General features: G+C 23.8%; 1 protein-coding gene across 1 annotated transcript; it reads left to right on the plus strand.

Moving 5' to 3' along the window:
* Positions 1-16,540: 16,540 nt before the first annotated feature.
* LOC145843877 (kynurenine/alpha-aminoadipate aminotransferase, mitochondrial-like) lies at positions 16,541-27,526 on the plus strand. Its single transcript, XM_082951135.1, has 11 exons — positions 16,541-16,669; positions 17,977-18,021; positions 19,876-20,049; positions 20,753-20,960; positions 22,233-22,412; positions 22,584-22,646; positions 23,140-23,208; positions 23,561-23,671; positions 24,223-24,349; positions 26,013-26,221; positions 27,027-27,526. Exons 1-11 carry the CDS (start codon positions 16,656-16,658, stop codon positions 27,063-27,065), a joined length of 1,239 nt encoding a protein of 412 aa, XP_082807261.1. The 5' UTR covers positions 16,541-16,655; the 3' UTR covers positions 27,066-27,526.
* The last annotated feature ends 336 nt before the right edge of the window (positions 27,527-27,862 follow it).

The following is a 27,862-nucleotide window of genomic DNA, read 5'->3' on the forward strand; positions in this document are numbered from 1 at the left end:
TAAAAGTAATCGTAGATTGAACTTTTTTTTTGTTATTCAGTTTAATATTCTGATGATTTTTATGCAAGAATTCAGTTTCAACTTGAACAAATTGGAACACATCTTGAAAAGAACACTTTTATTTTGAAAACAGTATCAAGTGTTTGATTTATTGCATTTCTGAATTTATTTTAAAAACATTAAAGCATTTTGTCTACTGGTAGTTATTAAAAGTTTGTATAAGTAATAAAACTTAGTCACACGGAAAGTTCAATCTAAAGAAAGTTTTTTTTTATCATTTTTGTGTGCTTTTGTAAAAAAATTGATGTTGATCTAAAAAATAGTCATAGATTTTATTTTTAATTTTTCTAAAGATTTTTATTACTTTTATTTCCAAAACAGCATCAAAAGTATGATTAATAGCACTTTCAAATTAACTTATTTATATAAAAACGTTTTGTCCAATATAACTATACAAAAAAAAAGGCTGTTAAGTTTTATGAAGATGTATCTTTGTTATTAATTGTAGTTTTTTTCTTTACACGATGCTCCTTAGAAAAAAAAAACTTTTTTATTTGACAGTTTTTAAGTGCTACTTTTAAAAAACTGATATGAAAAATTTAAACACAAAATGCGGAACTGCTTCAAGTTCCTATAAAACTATATTACTAACTGTTTATGATTTCAAAAACTAATGGAGTTTGTATTAGAAGTGAATTTTAAATAGCTATTATATTTGGATAGAAATTTTATTTTTTAAAAGATATAAAAGTTTACCATCATATGATATTGTTTGTAAATTTATTAGTTTTAAAACTATTTCTGTGTTATAATCTATCATGTTCTTATGTTTATTCTTATTTTTGATTTTGTTATTGTACTTAAAATGATATTTCAAAAGTAAAAACTAAACGACGAAATTTAGGTTATTTAATAATAACTTAAATCGAATTATTTATATCTAGGTGAATCAATTTGTATAACTCTTCTAATAATTATTATATTTTAAACACGTTTCAAAAAACACCTGCAACAATCAAGTTGTTTCAAAAACTTATTAAGGCCTAAATAAATTGATTATACTTTCACTTTTAATTAACCTGCATGTCATTTTAAGTTTTTTATCTCATAATTTCCAATCTTGTTTCCTGTTCGCTCAATTAAAGCAAGTTTTCTACCACACCACAAGTTTTTTAGTTTCAAAAATAGCTTCTTTGTTTGTTGTCAATACAAACACTATCCGAAATGAACTATTTAGGAAATTTAATCTATAAGCAAACAGGTGTTGCTTTAATAAAAGTGTGAAGTGTAACTGTTTTTTTTTAATGGATTTGATTTATTAATTTTTAGTGGCAGTCTTACGCTAATTTTTTTTTAACTATGGCATAAATAGAAAACAACGGCCAATTCAAAGAAAGGTTAATAAACAGCTGAAATGTTAAACTAATGAGTTATAATCTGTATGTTGTTAATTTGTGCTGTAAATTTGTCAAAGACTTTAAAATTAGTTTTTAAAGTATAATTTTTGTAAGGTAAATTTAAGTTGACATAAAACTCAATTTGTTTTATTTTAACACATAAGACTTTTCTAAATCTAAAAAAACTAAAAACAATTTTATATTAAACTAATATTAAATCGCGTAAAGCAACAATTTACAAATTACTCTTCTATTTGCAAATTTGCTAAACTTTTCTTTGATTTCAAAAAAAAATTTAGTATTTGTTGCAATAAATAGAAGGTTCAAAAATTAAAAGTAAGCTTTTTTTCTAGACCATTAGTAAAGCTAAGCATAATTATATTTTAAGTTGACAGTTGACGGTACAAAGCGTTACCTATAAAGGCAAAGTAGTAGTCAGAAAATAATAGTATAATATTTTCAAAAAAGTAGCTCTTCTTTTTTTTATGTTTACAAATGTTTGTGTCATCATTTATCACATAATAGAAATTATTGAAAAAAGTATAAGAGCCCATGAGAACTTAACAGATTTTACAAATTTCAGTCAAACGTTATCCATAACTTAATGTAATTTAGCTATCTTTTGAATTTTTTACAATAATGTTTTTAACGCAAAGAGTATTTTACAACTTAAGTTTTAAGTTTGTTTAAAATGACAAGGTATTTAGTTGCAAACTAATATTATTGTTCAACTTAACATTTGAAAAATTTTTACGACTAATTTTAACAGCTATCAATTTATGTAAGATAAGACGTTTTCTAATTCTATAAAGTTTAAGGAAACAAAATAGGTCAATATAAGGTTTTATATTTTTAATACAGAAGTTAAACTTTATAAAAACTTATGAAAATATAAAAATACAATACATTAACATTGGTTGCAAAATAAGTTTAAAGTTATAAAATACTTTTTTACAGAATAAATTTACCGACCATCTTAAGAAATTATAAAATGAAATTAAACTTGTTAATATAACAGTCGATTAAAAAACTCATTAATAGTTTTAAAAAAGTATTTTTTTATTATAAAATTGTTAATGAATATAAAGTACAAGTTTAAACATAGAAATCTATAAATTAATTAAAATATTTAAAAGTGCATAATAATTAGTCTTGATAAGCATGTACTTGTTATGCATTTAAGCTCCAAGCTCCTTGGAAAAACTTCTGTAAAACAAACAAGGAATTTTGTTTTGTTTTTTTATTTTGTTAACATTTTCTGAGACTTACAAAATAACAATTCAACTTGTTTTTAAGTTTTGAAGGAAAAACTATTTTGAATGTTTCTTTTTCTCAGAAATGTTTTTGTCATCTCCTTTTTAACTTTCAAAAGATTACGGCTAAATAAAATAAAAACCCCTGACAGCAGTACAAAGCCGATAAAAGTTTAATGGCTAGTTATTGAAATCGCTTGATAGGTCCGCTACAAACTAAACTATTTTTGTGTTTGCTTGAAAAACTTGTAAGCTGAAGTTTTAGTTTTGAACAAAAAAAATCGAAGTTCTTTCATAAAAAAATGATTAGTTTTTTTATGAGAATTATACTCAAAGTTGAATTTTATTCTAGGTGTACCTCAAAGTAACCATGTATCTCAGTATAAATCTTGTTTTATATTTATTATATAGAGGTTATCACAACATATATTACTAAAACCTAAATACTAATTTATTACTTGCTTTAAAATTATCTATAAACCGTATTATGGTTTAATGTATCTAATTTTAAGACTACTTTTAGCCTTGCTACAATTATTGTATTTAGAACAAATTTTGAAAGAACTTCAAATGATGCATTTTAAATTACAACAAATGCTCTACGAAAAACAATCAGTAAATATATTGTAGTCTGTTTACTTATTAAATTAAATTGTATCACTTAAAAACTCATTAGCTTTTTATTTTTGTAATTTTAAACATATTAAGCAAATACAATTTAAATTTTGAAAACAAACTACGTTCTTTTATAAATCAAATACGAAATTGTATTTGTTTCAGCTTTAAATTTGTTTATTGGTAGAACAACTATATTGTACTAATTTTTTAAACAAGTTAATTAATCATAACCCTACAAACTTTTTTCTTTTTTTAGTTGTTTCAAGCTTGTATCAATCAAGACTTATCAGATCTTTTAATTTCATAAGTTTTTGAGTTATACTTAGAATTATAGCAAGCAATAAGTTTGTTTTCAAACACCTGTGTTGTTATAAAAGATGTTTTAAATTAGCTCAAGTTAACATTATACTAACAGTAATAATCACAAAAAAAAACATAAAACATGAATAATTTCAAATAGATTGTTAAACAATGAAATTTTAATATGACCTCATTATCTGAACATAATAAAAATATTTCTATTCTAAGCACAAATTTTCTTAATACTAAATGTAATAAAGTAATTTGTTTTATTAAAAATACTTTTCAGTATTATTCAGGTTTTGTATTAATAGTATAAAGCTTCTATTTAAAACCTACAACGTAACAATGTAAAATTTGAAATTTAGAAGTTAAAAACTTAATATTGTACTTTAATGAAAAATACCTTCTTTACTTGCTTCTTTATTTTTTTAAGTTTTTTGTATAATCATCTATAAGCTATAAGTTTACGTTTATATAAAAAATAAAAGTAAGTTTCTATAAGATTGATTAATGTTAATGAACAGATAAGAAATTACTCAATAGGTCAGATACTTATTGTTTATTTTATTTCAACCTTATTTGACTTAGAAATATATTAACTGTAAAAAAATCACTATTTAGCTTAATCAACAAGTAATTTAAGTTTGTTTAATTTTTTTAACGAATAAACCATTATATATATAACACTTGGTATATTACTTAATCATAATTTTTAAGTAAATATTCTATTTCAGTTATAAAATGATCATTACCATACTAAACTTTGTAGTATGGTAATGGTACTTTATATACTTCTTAAATTAAGTTACGGTAAAAAGTATAAAATAGTTTTTTTTTTCCTTTAAAAGTTTTAAGAACGCACTTTTTAAATAAAAAAAATTTAGATATACTGTAAAGATACATTATAATACTAAAAAACAAGTTAAAAAGATCAAAAGCTACTTTATTCTTGAAACGAAATTAATCAGGTAATTCAAAACCTAAATTAAAGTGAGTAGCTTTTTATAAAATAACTTAATTTCATTTAAATTGAAATATTAGCTGCGCAATATAGATTAACCTTTATGCTCTAATCATTGTAGGAAGGTTACATACAAGTTTTTACGTAACTATTAAGTTTGGCAGACATTTTAATGTGGCTTGTTCTTATAAGAAATAAGAAATAATTAGTCAAACCTTTCCAAATTTTATAAACTAAACATTAATGTTTACTTTTCCAAGCTATATAAATAAAACAAAAACAATGTAAATTTAAAATTAGAAATAAAATAAGGTAAACATTATATAAATATAACCTTTTCTCTTTTAAGTAGTTGTTATACATTCACTGAACTGAATTAGTTGCAAAAATTTTAAACAGTTTATTGATAGAAAAAATTTACTTAGAGAAAATCAAATTACAACTACTGATCAGTTTTCATTCTAAGGTAAGATGCATCGTGAAAAAATAGTTTTGTTTTTAAAACTAGATCAAATATCTGATTAATTGCATTTCCCGATAAAGTTTTTAGTATAAAAACATCTGTTTATATTTGAAATAGTAGGTTATATATTTTAATGATGACTGATTAAAGTAGTTTGTCATTGGCCATTATTTGTTGTATAGTATGAAACTTACTATATAAAATTAGTAAAAACTATTTTATCAAACAATTTTTACTGCTTTTAATTATTTACTTAAACGAATCGGTATAGGAAAACTTGAAAAAAGATTCAAGCATAAGTAGAGAAATATTTGTAAAACTAAAAGATTAACTGTTTATGTCCTTAAAATTTAAAAAGTTTTTTTTTTCAATATATTTGTCAAGTTGCTGTTGTATTAGCGTACAACCGGTATAAAAAAACATGTAGTAGTTATTTAAGTTACCATTTAAAAATATATACCAGTCTATAATTTTAACACACTACAATTATTCTATTTTTCTAACTTATATTAAGTTTACCACCAGTTATTTTATTCGAAATTAGCTTTTGATAGTGCTAAAGTTTTTTATTTATATTTTTTTTAACATAAATTAAGGAGCTTCAAAAACCTAAGTAAAGTAATTTGGTTAATTATTCTAACAATTATTATGATTTTAATTTGTTCTAATAAAACCGATTAACAAACTTTTTTTTTTGAAAATTCAAAGGCAAAAATAAATTAATTAATACCAAATCAACATAACATTGAAGATGGTAAACTTGATAGTTTCCAATCATGTTTCCTGATCATTTAATTACAAAAAAATTCGACCACACAACAAGCTGGTTACTTTTTTAATTCGGAAATTGAAACGATTGTCAAAACTATTTCTGTTGTTGGTTATAAATACAAACATTATCCAAACTCAAATATTTCAGCAATTTTATCTATAAAGAAACAGGTGTTGCTCATATAAAAGTTTGAAATGTAATTTTCTTTTTGATGTTTTTAATATAATAGATATATGCTTTGTTAAAGGTGCAAAGCGATAGCTATAAAGGCAAGTTAGTTGACAGAAAATAATATTACAAATTTTTATTAGAAGTAAGTGTTTTTTTTCACAAATTTTTGTGTCATCATTTATCACACAGTAAAAGTATTTACTAAAAAGAAAAAAAGCCAATGAGAATTAAAAAAGTCTTATAAATTTCAGTCCAAAGTTGTCTAAATCTTGATATGAACACTTTTTATAATAGAATTTTAACGTAAAGAATATGTTATATTAAGTTTTAAATGATATGGTGTTTTGTTGTAAACTTAAAATAAACTGTTTTTACTGTTTCTTTTTCTTAGAAATATTATTTTCATCTCATTTTTTTTTCGTTTTCAAAAGGTTAAGACCGAATAAAACAAAAACCCCTGACATCAGTTTAAAGCCGATAAAATATTAATGGCTAGTTATCGAAACCTCACGATAGGTCAGCTATATTTCATACCTATTTTTTATTTGCTAGAAAACGTTGTTAACTAATAAAAGTTCTTTGCATTTTTTACTAAACAAAAAATTTAATCTTGCAGTGTTACAGCGTTTAGAACATAACTTTTACATTTCTTTAGTATTAAAACCAAACTAGTAGTTTTATATTGATATAAAATATTTGCACATTAAATAACTTTATAGAAAGTAGGTAAAGTTTTAAGCTATAAAAATAGCACTAGGATATAAAACACCAGATTATATTTTTATCTTTCGAAACGTTTTACATACAATAAGAAATAAATTCATAGTTTTTCCTCTTAAACAATAAAGTAAGTTATTTAAGTCATTAAACCTAAAGTAAAGTAACTATACTTACTCTTACACCTCACCTAAAAAACATCAAAAATTTTGGCCTGATGACTTCCAGGTATGTTTCCTGTTCAGTTAGTTACAGATTTCTACCATGAGTAGTTTATTTTTAGATGTAAAAGTTGTAAAACGTCAAAAGTAACTTTTGTGTTTGTTGTCAATACAAGTTTTACCTACACAGAAATTTTATTTTCGTAACACTCATTAACAAACAGGTGTTGCTCATATAACTGTATGATGTATAACAATTTATTTCGATAACTTTGATTTATTAGGATTTTTATTTTTACGCCTAGGTATTTCAAACAAAGGCGCACATGTGTAAAACAAGGGCATGTTTTGTACTATAAAGCAAATTTAATAAACAGCAGATGTGTTAAGTTAATGGGTTATTACTATTAATGTGGTTTATTTCTTATTAAATTATGCTATAAATTATAAAAATTTTAATAAACTAAAAGTTTACTATTTTTTCAAACATTTGTATTAATGCACAATCCACATACATGATTGTAATTAATTAAAATTGCTTGAACAAACTCAATACAAGTTAACTTTAGCTTAATATTTTGTTAAAACCATTCGATATGAAAAATATTTAGTTTCATTTTCACGTTTAACATTACTACATGATAAGTTTTCATATGAACTGTTTTAACTTAAATAAATTGTTTTAGTTTTGATGAAACGCTTTTTCACACTCATTTTTTTTTACCTGTTTCAGCTTTTATTTATATTAAAAACGCCTTGCTAGTATGACTGAGTTCAATAATATGTGCGTTTACTGGTTATTTTTATTAAAATTATGTTCGAGGTCAACTTAAAATGACATTAGAACAGTTTAATTAAAATAATTTTTTGTTTGAAAGCTGCTTTATAAATATACTCTACTCTAACATCAGAAATTGTTAATAAAAAAAAGCTTAACCTATATCTGAATCTGAACTTGAAAAAATTAAACGAAGTTTTATTTTCAATAGCGAACTTGATAAGCTCTATACTAACTCCAGGTGAAGCACTACAAATAAGTTTGTAAATCAGGTATTAGTTTTCTATTTTGTATGTAATTATGTACTATTTACTCTACTTACTTTCTGAATTTTTTGTATTGTTTTCTTAAATTAAAATTTTATTAAAGCTATTGTATTAGTAATATTTTTAACGATTTTTTTTAATCAAAACTTAGTTTAAGTTCACATTTACAGATTCAAAACTGGTTTGTGATTTTTTCTAAGATATAGTAATATTTTTTTAATAAAAAAGCGTTTTTACAGTAGAATTACTTCGACATGTCTTACTTCATTGGGGGAATATTTTAAAAACAAATGATTTTCCTGAAACATGGTTTAAATAACTTTTTTCTAGATTTTTGTTACTTATTGCCCATATTAGATCACAAAAATTTTGTTAATGTAAAGTTTTACGACTAGTATTTTATTTAATAAACAATTTTTTATATTATTTAAACTCTAATGTGGGTATAAATGTTAATTAAGAAATTAATCCATTAAACAATTTACGTAATCATAATAAAAACACAACGTGTAATAATAATAAAAGTTAATAATAAAAACACTAGTGTATGTAGACTTTTTAAACTTTTTTTTTTCAAATTGGTCGAAAACAAAAAGTTGTGCCTATTTATACATATAAATCAATAATAAGTAAAACTTATTTTGTTTTTGAATATAATATACTGTAACAGAGAAAATTAAAACACATTTTTTAGTTGTTGATTAAAATTTCTCTAAAGTTAGTTGTTTTCGCACAATAAGCTATAAAACTTTAAAACTTATTTAAATTTCTAAATTTTTTGTACTGGTGTATCAATTATGAAACACAAAAAGCTAAAAATTTAAAAAGTTGTTTGGTAACAAAACTTCGTTTTAATTGTTACATCATAACAGAACCTTCATAATTCAAAATTTTTACAATAATAGATCTTCTTCATGCTTCTATCTACACCAGGCCTATTCATTTAAAATAAAGTAGGTCAGTTTTTATTAAAAATTCAATTTATTTGTGATGAAGTAGAAAAGTTAACTTAATTATATTTTATTTTAAATTTAGTAAATATAACATTATTTAAATCTAATTAATAAATTTGATATCATTTTATCAATGATAAACTTACTTAATTTTTTACTCTCAAAAGTTCACTAATTCCATGTGATGATTCTGTTAAGTATGTAGTGCATATCTTTTAAATTTTTATTTGAATTTCTAAAACACAACAAACTTTTCTTAACTTCTGAAATATAAGTGTACAAAATTTAAATCCCTAATAGTTTGAGTTATTTAATAATAATAATCTTTATTTAGGACTCTATGTGTAGTTTTAATTCTTGTTACTATTTTTAGTTGCCAAAGAGTTATGACAAACTTAATAATTCATCAAGTTAAACCTTAAACTGCTTGTTTTAGCAAGTTCAAACCTTTAAAGATATACTTTTATAAATTATGAAACAGTTTTCTAGCAAAATTTCAATAACCTAACAGTTTAAAACAATTACTAAAGTTTTGTCCCACTTATTTTTGTCTATAATTTTTACCTTATGCAGTTTCTCAACTTTTTACTTACATGGGCAATTTTTAGTTTTTGAGAATTTGAAACTTTAGACTTTTTTATCCTTGATATAGGAAGCAGGGTGGCCACTGGCCTAAAAAACTTTATAGGTGTTCTGATTATCTTACATTTTTTAAAGTACAAGTTAACTTTCCTCTTTGGTGTTTAGTTTTAAACTTAAGATTAAAAACCGCATCAGTTATTTTAAAACTGAAATTATAATGCCACTATAAATTGTATGCTCAATGAATAGAATGCTTCATAACAATAACATTTTCTTTGTTATATTCTTATTAAAGTTATTTCTTATAATCTTAAATTCATCATTTAACATTTAAAGTGTTCTAAATTCCAGGTTTTTACTGTTGTTTTATTTTAAGAATCATTTTTTTTGCCCAGTTTTCAAATTCCAAGTTATTCTAGAATTCTAGGTTAAATGGCTACCCTGTAAAGGGTGTATGTTTATTTACAAACAATTGGTTTTCACAGCTTGTTGTCATACCTACCAAATAATGATTATGATGGAGGGGAAAACTTGGACATAGGAGGTTACTTTTTTTTTTGTGTAGGTTACATACCAAGAAATTTCAATTTAACCCTTAACAATTGTTTAACAAATGACTGTGAACTTCACTGTATAATTTATTCATAATTTATGCCAAATAGAATAGTTTCGTAAAAATGTTTTCACCCAGAGTTCTATTATATCCATGAAAATGAAGCAAGGTGACTTATTTAAACTTCTTTACTTTTTGTTATGAAAATAAAACTAAGCCTATAGAAAAAAAATGTTTAGTCATAATTAAGTTTTCAAGAAGTTTATCTTTCATAATCTATTGCATTGGCAGTACGCTTTACAAATAGTTGTAAATTGTGAGAAAATAAATAAAAATTAGTAATTAAGTTTAAACTAAATATTTACTTAAAGGTTCAACTTTAAAGTTATTGATGGTTTTCACTAAGAAGTTTAACTATTTTTTTCTAATAAGTTTTAACTTTAAACTTAAAAGATGAATTTCACTAAGAAATTTCATTTTTATGATTATACTATACATAAAAGATACAAGATTAAAGATACAAAACCTAATAAAAATAACCTTAATTTATACTTCTATATTTTATAGTTAATTAAAAACATTTTTATTATTTTTTTTTTAGTTTTTTTAGCCAACTTTAAGTTGCAATTGTTTGTAAGAATAATATCAAGTTAAAATATTTATAATAAATGTGTATTTTTTAATTAAAGTTAATTTTAAAAACTGCAAGTCACTCAAAGCTTAACTTAATACATAGTCATGGCTTCTTCTTAACTAAAGAGAAAACATAAATATTTTTCTCATTTTGATAACAAGCATAAACAAATTGCAATATGTAACTGTAAGATTTAAAAAAAGCTGCTAGATATTAAAAATAAACAGGGCTTATAGTATGTTTCAAGAATAAGTTATTACAAAAATATATTAAATGAAAAAAAAGTTATGATTATTCTATTACATTACAAATTATACATCTTTATATTAAACTACTCTTGAAAAATCATATTTCATTATAAAACTATTATAATTATTAATTAAAGCTGAGAATGCAATCTAATTGTGATAATTAATAAATGAGCTTAAATCAGTTTAGAACAAACTGAGTTCTTATGTAACTAATGATCGTTTTGGGTGAGTACAAGTTTTAAAATGAGCCTTTTGTGTTTATATCAGATAGAAAATTTTGTAAAATGTGGAACTAAGTGTTGCTAAGCTAAAACTCTTAATCTCAATTATTTATCAAATAACTTTATTAAAAGTAAAATTTATTTTATTGAGATTTCCATTAATGTTTTGTTCTTGATAAAATATATTAAAGAAACTATAACATGTTTTTTTTACTAATATTGCTTCCATTTATTATTTTACTCTTATAACTAGAAAAATCAAACGATAGAAGATTATTGCATTTTAGTTTAGTTCAAAGCCCTTTCAGACAAAAGTCCGTCTTTAGTGAACTTATGATAAACTAGTATAACTTAAACACACTTTCAGAGTTTTATAACTATTTAGTAAAACAATTGTATTAATTGTTCTCATAGTTTGCCCAACAGTCATGATACATAAGTGAATTGTGAACTATAACATATTTATTGTACTGAATCAGCTAGCTTTTACAATAAGTAATTTTTAAGAGTGTAATGCAGAGCTTTATGTATCTGACCTATACTCAGTTTATAACTATTTATTAAAAATTTCTTTGTAATTTTTAGTTTAAAAAAATTATTGCTGTGTTTTTTATTTAACTTGTTGATCAAATAGTTAAGTTAAATCTAACAAGTTATTAGAAACATAGTTTGAAACTTAACTATTTAATACTTCTAAAATAGTTTCAACTGTATAAAAAAATATTTTACTAAAGTTTATACTTACATCCATACTGAATATATTTAAAAAAGAACACTGCCATATAAGCATTATATAAAAAAAATAAAATAATTTGTATATAACTTTACAGAGACTTCAAATTTGAACACTGGAACCTTGTTGTTATGTTTGAAAATCTGTTTTTTCAGAAAGAACCAGTAGCTTCAGGTAAAGTGTTTATACTTATTTTAAATAATTTTTATCCTAGATTTCGAAACAACTAACAAAGGAAAATAATGTATAAGCAGTGTAAAAAGCTTTTAAATTCAAGCTAAAATGTTAATCTTTTTTTAAATTCAAGCTAAAATGTTAATCTTTTTTTCAATTTGCTATTGTTTGTAAACATATTGGCTTAATTTATATACTTGAAATAGTATTGTAAACTTGATGATGATTAATACAATAAATTAATCTTTAAAAACGTTTTTTAGCAATTTATGTAAATATTAAGATAAAATATATAAAAACAGTTTAACTTCGTTTTATAATAGTTTATGAAGTTTTATATTAGTTTTGTAGTAGTGGGTTTATTTATCTTTTAAAGTAGTTTTTTTGAATATTAATTTATAAGAAACATTTAATTTACCGAACACCACTACTGTACCTTGTGTATGCGTAAATATTAAAGGTTTAAAAGTAGAATGAAAAAACTCTTCAATTAAATTTTTAATTGTAACCTTAAAAAATACAAATATTCTACTCTTATTTTTGACCTTCATTGAAACATTAGTGTATTTTTTATATTTTTTTTATATTAATATTTCTTAAGTACTTTTTCCAAAAAAGTTGTGCTAATCTCTATCTGCAAAAATTTAAATCTTTATGTTTTATAAGCTTTGTTTGTATTAAAAAAGTTTAAGTTTACTTAAGGCCTACGATTTTATTATTAACTAAAACTCAAATGTATATAGAGTAATCTTAAATACTTAATGGCAACTACCATAGCCTAAAATAAAATTTATGACTATTTATGTTTAAACATAACGACAGCATAACCAGCCAAGTTTACAAGATAAAAACTATTTGATACAAAAGATATCAACAAAAACATATTACTACAGATAGTTGTGCATGGAGTCTCGGTTGGAAAATGCTCATAGACTTTGGAGGCATAGAGCTCAGTAGGATGATCGACTCAGTGAAGATAAAGGAGCGCAAGGTCTTCAACCTGAATTTGGTGGAGACTGAAATCATATAGTGGAAAAACAGGTGAAATCATCGAGTTAAAGATGACGAGAAAAATTATAGCTTCAGTGTGTTTAATTAATTGAATTCGTTGTTTTTATTGTTTTTTTAAGTTCGATATTTACAGCAAGAAACAAAAATTTAAATTTATTTATACATAGCTATTGAACACAAGTACAACGTAATACCCTAATAATCTAGTATCCTTAAATAGTTGTTTGACTAAATGACTATGTTTATGCGTTTATTTGTTAAATATATAAAAGGCAATGTTGTATAAATTACATTTGTAAAGTAATCAATTTATTAGCATTGACTCAGTTATGAAGTGCTATACAGCGTTTAGAATTTACTTTTGCATCAGGTTTTAAGTGTATAACACTTCATTTTAGTTTGTAGAAATTATTGTAACTTATACTTATATTCTTAATTAAGCAAGAACATAAATTATCTTAAAATATCCCCACTTTACATAACATAGTTCAGTGAATTAAGTTGACTTGTTTTTAGCATTTTAATTTTTTCTACTACACTTTTTAGCCAATGGTTTAATTATAATTCTTAAACGTGATCCTGTTATTGTAATTACAACAATTTATAAATTTACCTGAAAACTTATTGAGAAATTAATTTATGTTGATATTCGTAAGAACTTATATACTTTCAGTTTGTTAGTTTAACGATTAGTAATTGTAAAGTGTTTTATTAATTTCTGCTTGGTAATTCTCTTTTTTTAAAAACTAATTTGTAGTCTATAGTTCATGAACTATTAAGTTTTAAGTTCTTGTCTCAAATGTTTTATACATACTAAATCTGTATTTTAAGAAACTATTTTCCTTTTAAAATATGCATGTATAAATATGTAAAGTTAATGTTAAGTTATTATTGATAAGTAGAATCATTAAAGTTATCTATACTATTATTAGACTTAACTAAAAATTACAAACAATTTTGTTATATTATTTGAAAGAATTTGATATTTGCTTTAAAGACGATTAAACTTTCAGTTATTTCAGTAATACAATAAAAAATATATTTAGTTATATTTATTATATATGTTTAGCATCATTACTACTCACAGCTTTGTATAACAAAAAATTATACCTTTACATTAGATATCTAAAAAAAAAATTCTAAAATCATTTTTTTTTTACTTGTTGGTGGTTTTAAAAAATGAAAGAGTAGCTTTAAATTTTACTGTAGAAAATTTGATTAATATTTATTAACCGAAAAAAACACCTTGAACTTAGATTAAAATCAAACATCTATTACACAATAAATTTTTCTAATAGTATAAAATGTTTCTTGCTGTAAATATCTTTCATTTTCTGTCGTTTATTTATGAGTTTTTTAAATCGTGTTTTGTCTTTACAATCTTCAAATTGTTTGTAACTTATCAGTACTAGCTTTAACAACTGTCCCATATAAGCTTCAAGAAATTTGTCTTTGATTTCAAAAGTCTTAAAATGCCTTTTAATTGAAAAATAATTGTACCAAAAAATCTTTTAAGGTTCAATGAGATAACCTTTTTTTTTAACAACCATTTCAATATGTGTAATTATAAATTTTGAATTAAAATCAAACGATAAATTTAAGCTAAAATTGTTGAGGGACGTATTCATAATTACATTTCTTGGCATTTGTACACCCCAACCTTAAAACTATTTAACAAACGATTGTGTCCTAAACTTTGAAGAACATATAATTTTAAAATAATTATTCAGACTGTCGCATCCCTTTGATGTTTAGATCCCAGTTATAGCATATTTCAATATTTAAATTATGAAAATTATATGAGCGCCTATTAGTCCTACCAAAAAGTCCTGCCTTATAGCTTCATAAAGTTTCACTATCCGATGCATATCCGTAGCGGCTGTATATATAGTTTATTGTACGACTAGAATATGCTCAAAATATTCGGTCCTAAGACCTAAATTTTAAGTCAATAAATTAAACATAACAAATCTTTGAGGCTACTCAGTTTTAATGTAGATCCAATTTGTGTATCAACCAAACTATATATATTAGAAATTTTAACTATTAGATCGTTTCCTTATCTTGAAAATAAAAAATGTTACTATAAAAGTAACGTTAGTAGGTACTCATGAAATAACAGCCAATATTGGTTCAAATATCCTGCTGTTTATATTACAAATAAGATTCTTTGAAATCAGTAAGTTTTTAAATTACTCTAATTAATTTGGAAACAGTTGCCAGTTTTGTTCAAGTCTTTAAACATATCGTTTATTTAAGTGTTTAAAACTCGCTATTAACGACAAGTCTACAAAAGAAATTAACAATTTTTTTAATAACAGTATTTCAAATAATAGTAAATTAAGTATTAATCTATCAAACAGAAAGACTATAAAACCAGTTTTGATGTAGTTTTAAGTACTAAAATCCACATTTTATATGCTTGGGGCGGGACTAATCTGCACCAGGGCCAAATTTTGCGCGAGAGAAAATAAGTTGAAAGAACCTGACCGAGGGTTAGGGGATAACAGTGATAGTAAAAAATTAAGTTAAAACTAATATATATGAATAAAATAACTTACTGACCGAAGTAAGGGTTCGTGGTGGCAATAGTGACGTGAAAAAATAAATTAATTCGGGCAAAAAGTCTGCTTGTGCAGTTTTATCTTTGTGTAAATGTTATCCTCATGCACTTTATTTTGTATCACTTTTATCAATGCACTCGAATACTTTGTACGCTCGTGCAATTCAGACAGCTGCCCCATTTCCATACGTAAAAAGGCATACCCCATGTATGGCTAACAGTTTTGACATGTTTTATGCAAAAATAGCCGCAGACGATGACCACTGCTGTAAGACTTTAAAGTGAGTATATCTAAGATCAAATGGTTTACAACAATAATTATACTCCGCATAAAAGTATTGTCGTTGAACTACGGATGTGAAAGATTCGATTTTGTCAGTATGTTTTTATTGGAATATGGTTTACTGCGCATATGATGCAGCAGTAAAATCACTTAATTTTTTACAAAATAAACTAGTATTTAAGATAGTCTCTAAAAGATAAATCTTAAGAAAAAGTACGGCACAAAATGCAAAACGGCACAAAGTGTGAACATGTTAGATACTCAATAGAACGAAATATATTTACTCGTTCGGGAATTGCTTTTTACTATTAGAAAAATTAATGTTCTAAGCGAAAACTTTATAATCAAGTTTTTTGTAAGAATAGCTGTTTTAAAATACCCTTTATTGACTAAATTTATCAAGACTTCACGCTTAAATATCTATATATACTCGAATTATAGCAACTATATAATATTTAGTTTTTAATTGAATACAAATTCGTTAATAAAGACTTAAGAAAAATCCTAGAATAATTTTTGGATGAGTCTATACAATTTTATTTAGTGTTTCTTTCCTTTATTAAAAATTCTTTTCAATCTGATCATTTGAATTAACTTGATGAATTTTTAGTAATGAAATTCCTAAAAAACGCTGTCAAGCTAAGTTAAAGCTCGTTGAAATTCCCCTAACCTAAACCAGTATTTTGTCAATTGCAGTACATGTAAGAATGCTTCTACTACAACAAAAACCACAAAAACAATTTGTTTTAACATAGAAACAAATAACTGAAATTTGCAGTACAAAAATATAGAATTATATACAAAGAATCGTTTCAATTTATTGTTCAAATAAAGAAAATGAACTTTGAAAGGTAAGCTATGAATTAAAATTCGTAATTAAATACTGTTTTCTACTTTATTTTTTATAAGTGTTGGCCATTTGATTTTGCAATGTTAAACTAAATACTTTTCAAAGCCGATGAATTTAATGTTTTTTAAGAATTAAGAAGTAATACCATTAAGCTAATATAATTTTTCTAACTACATTTGTAAAAATATCATTAATAGCTCTACATAAGAGCTGAAAAGTGAAGAATAATGGTTTCATTTGAATAATTTAATCAAATCCTGCTCTCAATATGTTTTTTTTTTGGTAGAAAAACATTAGACTCACTCTTCCCACCACAACTATAAACGTTTATAAATGTTTAAAAACACATTTACTGTTTTCAATATTAATGTCAAAAAAAGGTTTATTGAAGACAAAACTTATTAGGGTCATTGTTTCCTCCTTTAACCAAATTTTCTACTGAATGAGTTACTAAAAAATTGTAAATGGCCAAAAGAGAGGCCAATTTTAAGCTAGTAGATTTTTTTCCAATAATGTTTTACAGTTTATTTAGACAGAGTTTAAAGTAAAAAAAGTATATTTTGAAATAGTAAAAAAAAACTTCTTAAAATTTAATCAGTAAGTTTCAGTTTGTGAGAATGATGTTTTGGTAACGTTTCAACTCTTTTATAGTAAATAGTTTAGCTTATTACAACTAACTTTGGTTTGTGAAAGATTTTGATCATTATATTTTAGTATGCATACATTATAATTAAAGCTGTGCAAAATTTTTTGTTGTATTTTTGTTATTTTTTTATTAAAAAAAAAATATTAATGAAACCTTAAAAGTAAATACTTTTTATGTTTTCTACTATAATTGAGTAAACCTTAAAAGTAAATACTTCTTTTGTTTTTACTAGAATTGAGTTTAATGTTCAAAATAAGTTTGTTTATAGTTTAAAGTATATTAAATCTTATTTTTATTGACACTTCTTTGTAAGTTTAGGTTTTCAAGTACTTAATATAAGTAGTTTAAATTAAATTAAAAGTATTTATTTTGCTGGCACTTAAATTAATAATAAATATTTAGTTACATTTTAGCTAAATTTTCATTTAGTAACATTTATTTTTTAACCTGAAATGTAAGCAACTAATTTGTTAAGTTTAGGAAATTCTGTATTGAACTTACTGAATATTTAATGCAGTAAGTACCATCAAAAGTTTTAATATTTTTTTTGTATAAAAACATTATACTTAGATAATTTTATAACTTTTCCAAGTACTTTAATATTATTTTATTATTTAGTTATTAAATTTTGTAAAAAAAACTTCTACAATTTCTTTTTACAGATTTATATCCAGAGTTACCATGAGAAGAGTTCCTTCACCAATAAGGTAAATTGAAATTATAAAAACTATAGAATTATATTTTTTGCTTTTTCTGTTGAAACTAAGTGTTTAAAAAGGAAAAGAACAACTATTTGAAAATTACCAACGTAGTCAGGGTTACACTAAACTAAATAATTGCAATGCTTAAAAAAGTTAAAACATGTGAAATTTCTAAAAGATTGTTAAAGTTTTTTTTGCTTGTAAACTAAATTAAAAAAGCTTGTTCTAGTACATAAATTTGAATTTTTCATTAAAATATTCCAGGTAGCCATATTTACTACAAAATCTTTAATTGTTTTAAACTTATATTACTTTTTTATTAACATTTTGTTTTTATTACACTCAAATTAAAAAATGTCTTTTAAATGCACTTAAGTTTTAAAAAGTTTTTTTATTTTCATTATCTTTATTGAAGTTATACATTAATGTTTATTTGTTTTGAGACTAAAATAGATAATGACTAGCTCTAGAAGAAGTAATAGTTTATATGTCTCTTCTTAATTTTCCAGGCAATTTGTATTACTTAACTAATTTGACTCAGAACAAGTTGCTTCTGTAAAAATTAGCAACCTTGTCAAAGTCTTTTCAAAGTTGCACTAGAAATAAACAACAAACTTAAAAACTTGACCTTTTAGATTGACTAGACTTGGATTTTTGATTCAAAAATATTTGGTTTTAGGTGAAAGGTAATTAAAACTAATTTTTATTTAATGAAAGCAAATTTTTAATCACTTCCAATAAAAACACTTAAATCATTTCTAGTACGGATTTTATTTAAATATTAAAGCAACCCACCTTTTCATTAACATTATTTTGTTGTTAAAAAATACTAAATAGGTATGCAGATTCTTTATAAACATAAAAAATAAACTAAATTATTGACTTTATTTTCCTCATGTTTTGTTTCAAAAACAATAACCAAGCACAAAGTATTCTATTTTAGAATTAAATTATATGATAGATGCTTTCAAGAAAGACTATTATTAATTAAAGTACAGTAAATTGATTAATACAAAGAAGAAAAAAGAAAGCTACATACAGCTTTGATTATTATTATTATTGTTGTTATATTTATTTTAAAACTTAGCTTAAATGTAAACTTCTACTAAAACTCAGTCTTAATATTAAAATTTGATTTGTTTAGTTTCTTAAGTAAAAATTTTCAGTAATAATTTGTTTTTTTTTAAATTTAATTATTTAAATGCTATTTTCCATGACTGTCACATATCTTTTTTTAGATTTATTTAAGCACTGACGAGGTCTTTGACCGAAACTTAGTTTGCAAAATAAATTTTTGAAAGAATAAATATGTAAATTGATTTAAATTGTTTTTTGAAAAAAAAATCAAATAAGTTGTATAATTTAAAGTGTTTTTTAACTGATTCAGAACTTGAAATTCCAAAACGGTTCAAGCTGTCTTAGTTTTTTTTTAATACTTGTAGAATATATTGTTTTAATTCCTATATTTTATTTAGTTTTGAAAATGCTATTGTATATAAAGTGCTTAAAATATATTAGAAAATAATTTGAACAATTAATAAAAGTTTTTTTTATGTTTTCATTCTCTGTGGTAATCCTCAATATATAACCATTAATCATACTTTTAATATAATTTTTTTTAGATAAAGCAGCACTAAAGTTATTTGCAATGAATTTTTTTTTGGTTGTTTACCAATTTTTTTGAAGTTAAAAAATGTATATTTTATGATTATAGTCATAAGGTTTCAACAATTGTAAATTGATCTACATTGATCTAACTTATTTATTTATAAAAAGTTTTTTTAATTAAAAAAAAACTTATTAGTAACAGTTGTTGCACACTTTTTTATTACTAACAAAAACTTTTCCATATTACACCAGAGTCACCACCCAAATCGCGCAAGAAAATCCCCATTTCATCAACCTGGCAGCGGGCCTTCCAAACTCATCACTGTTTCCATTCAAAACAGCCAGTGTGACCACCTGCGATGGGTACAAGATTGAGTTGGAAGGAAAGAAGATGCAACGCGCTTTGCAGTACTCAGGTTCTCAGGGGTTTGTTTATATTTTTGTTTACTTGAGTGATTTGGCTGTTGAGTTAAAAAATAAGTTAAAACATGTTTACGAGTTTTAATCAACTTTATATACAGTACTCAGGTTCTCAGGGGTTTATTTATATTTTTTGTTTTTAGTTAAGTGATGCAGCTGTTAAGTTTGAAAAAATTTTAAAACATCTCAATGAGTTTTAATGAATTTTATATACAGTACTTTGGTTGCCAGGGGTATGTTTATTTTTATGTTTCAAATAGTATAGTGGTTATTATTATTATTATATTTCAATTTCTTAAAACGTGTTTATATGATTTGTATTCAGTTTAAAAATGCTTAACTTGTTAAGGATGTTGTCAAATTTATGTAAAATAATAAATAAAAGTTTATATGTTGTTTAAAACATTTCTAATTTTGCTTTAACAGTGTCAATATTTAATACAACAAATTGTTTATTTTATTCTTTTTTTTCATGCTGTTAAGTTTAAAAAAACAATCAACCATATTACTCACAACAAGATCATTTATTTTCTTCATAAACTAAGTTAACCATATGCTAAAGAATATTATGTTTTTTTTACATAATTCTTACCTTGTTTGATGTTAGATTAATAAAATTGTTTAAAAAGCTATTTCAGACAAAATGTTTAATAAATACCTGTTTTTTTACTGTGTCCTAAACATCAGTTTAATTAATGTGATTTTTTAGGCTGCCAGAATTGTTAGACTTCATCACTGATGTGCACAAGAAATACCACGACCCAGCATCGATGCAGACATCATGCAATACAAGCAAGTTCAGTTCGATTGTCACCACTGGTAGTCAGGATGGACTGTCTAAAGTGTTTCAGATGCTGCTGAACCCTGAAGATGAGATTATTGTTGATGATCCCTGCTACTCTGGAACTATTGCTGCTGTTAGAATGATTATTAGATTTGTTTTGATTGTATCAGGGTTGCCAAAAAAACTAGAAAACCCTGGAATTTGACAATTTAGGCTGAAAAATCTGGAGTTTCAGAAATTAAAAAATAAACCTGGAATATTTAACAATTTCACATGTTCAGTAGTAAAAGTTCGATTTGACACAAAAAATTATCATACAGATAAAAAGTTTTTGTCATCATCAAATTATTTTTATAAAAAAAACACTTTAAAGTAGCTTTACAGTATCTTTTCAATGTTTTTATACTGTATGTATAAAACAGTTTCTTACCTTAAACTTAACTTTAAACTAAAAGTAGACCGAAAATGTTTACTTTAATAAATCTGGAGGAAATTTTGAAATTCTTGAGAGAATTTTCCATAAAAATTTTGCAACCCTGTTGTATTTAATATTAATAAATAAGTTAAAGAGTTTTTGATAGTTATTTCTGGAAGGTAGCTGTCAAATTTGCACGAGCGTACAAAATTGCACAAAGACACTTTTGCACAGAGACATTTTTGCAGGAGTTGAAGTTTTCTATTTTGTTAATTTTTTTTTTTTTTTTAATTTAGATTTTTTTTAATTTTTACTATCACTGTTAACCCTTGATCGGTAAGATTTTTTTTTTTTTCACTAATACCCTTACCCTTGGTCAGTAGCTTTTCTTTTTTTTTTTTTAATTAATTTTTAATAAAATTTTTATTAGTTATTTTTATTTTATGCTATCACTGTTACCCCTGACCCTTACCTTCGGTCAGTAACTTTTTTTTATCAAATTATCTGTTAGTTTTCTTTTTGTTCTTTTTATTTTTATATTTTTTCTGTTTTTTATTTACTCTCGTGCAAAATTGAACCTTGGTGCAAAATCATCTTTGTGTCTCGTGCAATTTAGACCCGTTCCCATATCTGGAAGTGTTACTGAAAAGAATTTATTAAAATATATTTTTTAACTTTTTATACATTTCAACATTTATAGAATTTGATGTTTTGTAAAACATAAAGCTTATCAAATAGTTAATTTTAATCTAAATTTTTTACTTTAATTTTTCAATAATGTTATAAAGTATTTTATGTTTTTTTAACAAAAAATGAAAATTAAAGTTTATATTTAACATCAAGTCTAAAATAATTCATAATTTCAAAACAGAACATTCAAAAAGTAAGATACATAATAAATAATTACTAATATGTACTTGTAATATGTATACTCAGTATTGGCTTGTTTATTTAAAAAATACGGTTTATCAATAATTTCATTTAAAACAGCTGAGACCAATGGGTTGCAAGCTGTTGCCGGTGACAACGGATGCCAAGGGAATAGTACCTGAAAAACTGCAACAGGTAGTTGGGGAAAACCCCAATGTGAAAGTTTTGTACACGATTCCCACCGGTAGCAACCCCACAGGCGCCTCTACCAGCTTGGAGAGAAAACAGCAAGTGATGGAAGTTTGTTTTTTTTTTTGTAAATATTTGGAGTGAAAAATGTTTAGAATAAGTTAATACAAGCTAGTTAAAATTCTTGATTTTTTTATTTTTTTTCAGTTTATTAATTAAATTTTAATTATAAGTAAATTAAATTTCAATACAAAAACGTTATAATACAATGAACTGTTTCAGATTGCAAAGGAAAACGACTTGGTAATAATTGAAGACGACCCTTATTATTTTCTACAGTTCAATGTAAGTTTCTAAAACAAATCTAATGTAAATTTGAGGTCAAAAGTTTGAGGTATATGTAGACAGTTTAATTTATTTTCAGATAATAAAATATATGTTTTAAATTAGTTTAAACTTTATTTATTTGATGTGAGTTAGCTATAGTGTGCATGGAGCTTAATGAGGTAAGCATAGAAAATTATTACAAAAAGTACTGCACATATTATCTATATTCTGTTCAGAAAAATAAGTAAAGTAATGTTTGTTAGAATTTATTAAATATTATATAAAACGTTAGAGATAAGATTTGTATAAAAATATTCCATTCATAAAAACAATGCATATAAAATATGAATTTGCTTTATGTCTGAAACGCTCACGTGCTTCCAAGTAATATATATTTATATTTGAAAGCAATGGATGCGTCTACCAACATTTTTCAAACCTAAATGAATTTAATCTTTTAGAAGTTAATAAAAAAATTTCATATTTTTTAATGCTGTCTTTATTTTATCAGCCAAAAACGCCATCATATCAGTCAATGGATACAGAGGGAAGAGTTATCAGAAGTGACTCCTTGTCAAAAGTTTGATTTTGATCAGCAAATTTTTGTAGCTTAAACTTAGTTTGGTTAATTAATTTTTTAATTTTGCTTAATACTAACATGTAATAAAAGAAATGTCTTATTTTTACTTGTAAAATTTTAAATGACAAGTTATTTTGTCATAAAATTAAAGGTTAATAAAATAGTATCTATGATTTATCACAACTGCTTGTTAACTTGTAACTAGCCAAAATGTTTTATAAAATGATACCTGTTTTTATTGAATTATGCAGTTTTAAATGCATAAAAAGCAGTCATTATGTATAGTAAAAAAACTAGTTAATATTAATGCATTCTATTTGTATTTATTTAAGTTTTTTATCTTTTTTAACAGATATTATCAAGTGGTATGAGACTTGGATGGATTAGTGGAGCCAATTTCTTTATAAACAAATTAGTACTTCATCAGCAAGCATCAACATTACATACTAGTACTTTTACTCAAGTAATTTATTAGTTATATACATATATAAATTAATTTAAAACTTCACAAAAAGCTTATATTAGTATGAATGTTGTGTTAAGGTACAACTTAAATTGTATGATACCCTATGTTGTTGTATAAAGAATCTAAATAGTGTTCTCTATATTTAGTCTCTTATTTAATCATTATGATATTATTGTTGCTTTTAAACATTTATTTGGTGGTGTTTTTTATATGATAACTTTAGAAGATTCAAAACTGTTTAAAAATACAAGTTGTTATATTTTAAGTAAAAGTAACTGAAGATCTTCTTTAAGTTTTACAAAAAAATCTATTAACAATGGGTATTGTTTTAAAAAACTACTTACAGCTGGTGGACATAAAAGCATAATATTAAATTTTCTTCTAAACGTACATCACTAAATTATTGGCTCAGAACAATTTTGAAAAACACATATTGCAAATCTTGTTTAACTAATTATTTCACTTGGAACTTTTTTTGTATTGGCTCATTTTAAAATACCTTTTAACTAAACAAATTTTTATACGAAACAATTATAATTTTTAATCAGATAATTGTATCCGAGCTGTTCAAGGAATGGAAACTTGAGGGATTTTCAGAACATGTCGGAAAAGTTGAACAATTTTACAAATCACAGCGAGATTTAATGATGAAGTATTTGCAAAAACACTTATCAGGTACTTTTGTATTTGTAAGTATTCTGACTTTTTTTTTCTGCTTTGAAATTAGAAAAATCATAAGATCTAGCATGTTTATAAATATTTTTTCTTTTAACATAATTAGTTTCAAAAACTTATATTTCGAACTCTTACTAAAATTCACTCAAGCATTTTGAATTTTAGTAAAATATTTTAATTTCAAGATATAGTTGTTTAAAATATATTTTTTTAATATTTATTAGTACATCCACATTTTGAATTTGAAATGTAAATTAAGTTAATACTATCAATTTAATTCTAAAAAACTAAAATGTACATCAAAATATTTAGTTGTTTTAAAATAATCTTAATAAATGAGTTATATTGTTCGTTTTAAAAGTTTTAAACTATCATTTGTAGTAGTTAACCCGCATAAAACAAAAAATGTTTATTTATAAACTTTATAAAACTTGCAAGTGATAAAGCTAAAAGCATAACTCAATATAAAGTTATATAACTTGTTAGTTACTTATTAAAATAGCACAATGTAATTTATAAGTAAACTTGTAGTTAGTAATGCAAAAATCTACAAAACAAATCGCAGCTAACAATTCTAAAGTTCATTTTAGAGTTTTAGTTTTATCAAATTTATCAATTACTGTTTAAATAAAGCAATTAATTTTGACAAATGTTTGTTAAACCAAAAATAGACTTTATAGGTCGTATATTAATTATTTGTTCTTTAAAAACTTATAAAAACGTGATTGTGGCGGACAAACAAACATAAAACTAGAAATTTTGATTTGAAATATTTACCAAACTATTTTGTACAGCTTTAACAAAAAAATATTTTTTCAACTACTAATAACAACTTCTTAAAAGCTTCTACAAATACATAAAAAGTTATAAAGTATACAACTCAAAGTATACAGTACACTAATATATCTCAGGCAATAACTTTATATTTTGTTTTGTGAATACTTTTATCATATAATTTTATATTATTGTTCCAGCCGACATAATAGAAAACCAAAAAATGAAATATATTCATTAACAGACAAACGTTAAGAAGCAATACTTTTTATTTCGCTGTATCAAAGTATTACTCAAAACCACTAGTAAATTTTAACATAAGGTTTTGAATAAAAAACATTAAAATAAAAATCAAAAACAGTTTTTTCAACGATTGTAAAGTATATACTTAGCAATTTCATAATTAACTGTACAAAAACTGTCCACGTGACATTCACTACTTCGTTAGGTAGTTCACTACCTCTTTAGGAAGATGTTTTTCATTCAAACCAAGCTTACTTACTTTCTTCTGAGTTGCTGAAAAACTTGGAGCTTGTCGAATTAGGTAAAAAACCTGACATTCCAACAATTTTTACATGTAAAATAATGTAGTTTGAATTATCTACAAAATACAAAAAAATGTATTAAACGGATTTTTTTAAACACATTTAAAAAATTCAGAAAACCTGGAAATTTTTTTCAAAAAACCTGGAAAATTTGAATTTGAAAATTTATGCAAAAAACCTGGAATTGATAAAACCTGCTAAAACTTCCTGATGAGGACATAACCAGGTAGCAGAATATCGCGTATATTTTTGCTGATAAAATTACAGGTCGTTCAGTTTATTTATGATGGTGCGGAAAAACCTTAGTGCTAAGTTGATAAATTAAATTATGATTTTCCCAACAGAACTAGCAGAGTGGAGCGAGCCGGAAGCTGGTATGTTCTTTTGGATCAAATTGAAAAACACTGATGACACGTTCAACCTGATCACTAGGCGGTGTATTGAGAAGGAAATAATATTACTGCCGGGAGGAGTGTTCGATGTGATAGAAGGCGGTGATTCCAGCTACATACGGGCCAGTTTCAGCGTGGCATCAGAACAACATATGGATATTGTGAGTTTGATTGTGTTTATTATATTTAATAGACTTGTGTAATGTAATTGAAACAAATAACCATAACAAATAAATAAATAATAATATTTTGAATACAGTTTTTTTTTTTTTTGTAAATTATGCTTTTTTAAACTATTTACATAGTATTGAGAGTATAGTATTTTTTTATTAATATTTTAAGAACTCATAGGATATTGATAAAATAAATAATCTATCATTTGTATAAGTTGAGTTATTTAATTACAGTAGATTTTATTTACATAATGTTTTATTTTGAGCATTTAGTAGTTGTGAGTTTTTTGACATTTTTATAGCCTTATTTAATTAAGTAGTTTTGTAATTGCTTTTAAAAATAGCCATAAAACAGAATGGTTATATAATTTTATTTATAACTTTGCATTACAAGAGTACAGAACAAATGGTATGTGCAAAATAACTTTGACTTTACATTCTTTAGTTTATGATATTTAATATTATATACATATCTTTTATTTAAAAAACCATTATTAGTATAGGTTAAAAACAATTAAAAATTCTATTTTAAGTTTAAAATTTTTGTACACAATTAAAGTTTAACTTTAGTTTTTTTCTTCTAAAACATAGTCATACAATTTATATTATCATAAAAAAACTTTAAAAGAAAAAATGTTAACTTATATTTTAAAAGAATTGAATATTTTACTAAAACTGCTCGGCTAACCTGACACTTTATTAAAAGATTTGTTTTTATATTATTGTACTTGCAATAAAAAAACCAAACATAAATAGGTTTTTAAATATATTTTAATTACAAACAAATTTACAGGCATTTTCAAGACTTGCAGAATTACTGTCCTCAACTTAAATATTATTTCAATCATTTATTTGCTCTTTACTTAATCCGCTGTAAGTTTTACTTTTTAAAATCATTACAAATGTTCCTGTTTCTTTAAGACTGTACTTGTAAGTTAAAGTTTTCTTTTTCAATGAAAGTAGTGTTGAAAAAAATGTATAGACATTGTTTTAGGTGATATTAATCAAGTAGTTTTCAATTATTCAGCAAATTCTGGTATTTTTTTTGTTTTGTGATTAAACTAGCGTTTTAATGTTTTCAATATTGAAAATATATATTATTATGTACAGATCTTTTTAATCGCTTATATATTTTTTATATGTACATGGTTGCCAAATTGTATAGTTTTCAAGTTGTGTCTAAATTTTTGATTTGTGCCTTTTATCAGAAAACTATTATTTATTTTATATAGTTTTATTGAACTGAAACTAAATTTTGTTTCATTTTTATAATTACTTTAGTAGACACAATTTATTTTTAATCTAGAATTTATAGTTAATTTCACTTGTATTGTATAAACTTTCAATTAATATTTAACTTGTAAAAAGCATATAAAATGCGTTAAAAGCATTTAATTTTGTACTTATATAGTTCAATTAATTTTTAACGTTAAAAATCAATAACAATTAACTATTTGTAAATAGTAATACATCTAAAATATTTTTTTAATACATTTACAATCTTACTAGTTTTAATACAATTAATTTTAGATTAAAAAAATAATATTTTTTTACAATTCATTACGTAAACAGAAAAAGTACTATAATATATCAACTAGTAACAAAAATACAATTTTTAAAAAAAATGAT

The sequence above is a fragment of the Thalia democratica genome, chromosome 9 (genome assembly GCF_965202585.1).
Source record: "Thalia democratica chromosome 9, ktThaDemo2.hap1.1, whole genome shotgun sequence".
NCBI lineage: Eukaryota > Metazoa > Chordata > Thaliacea > Salpida > Salpidae > Thalia > Thalia democratica.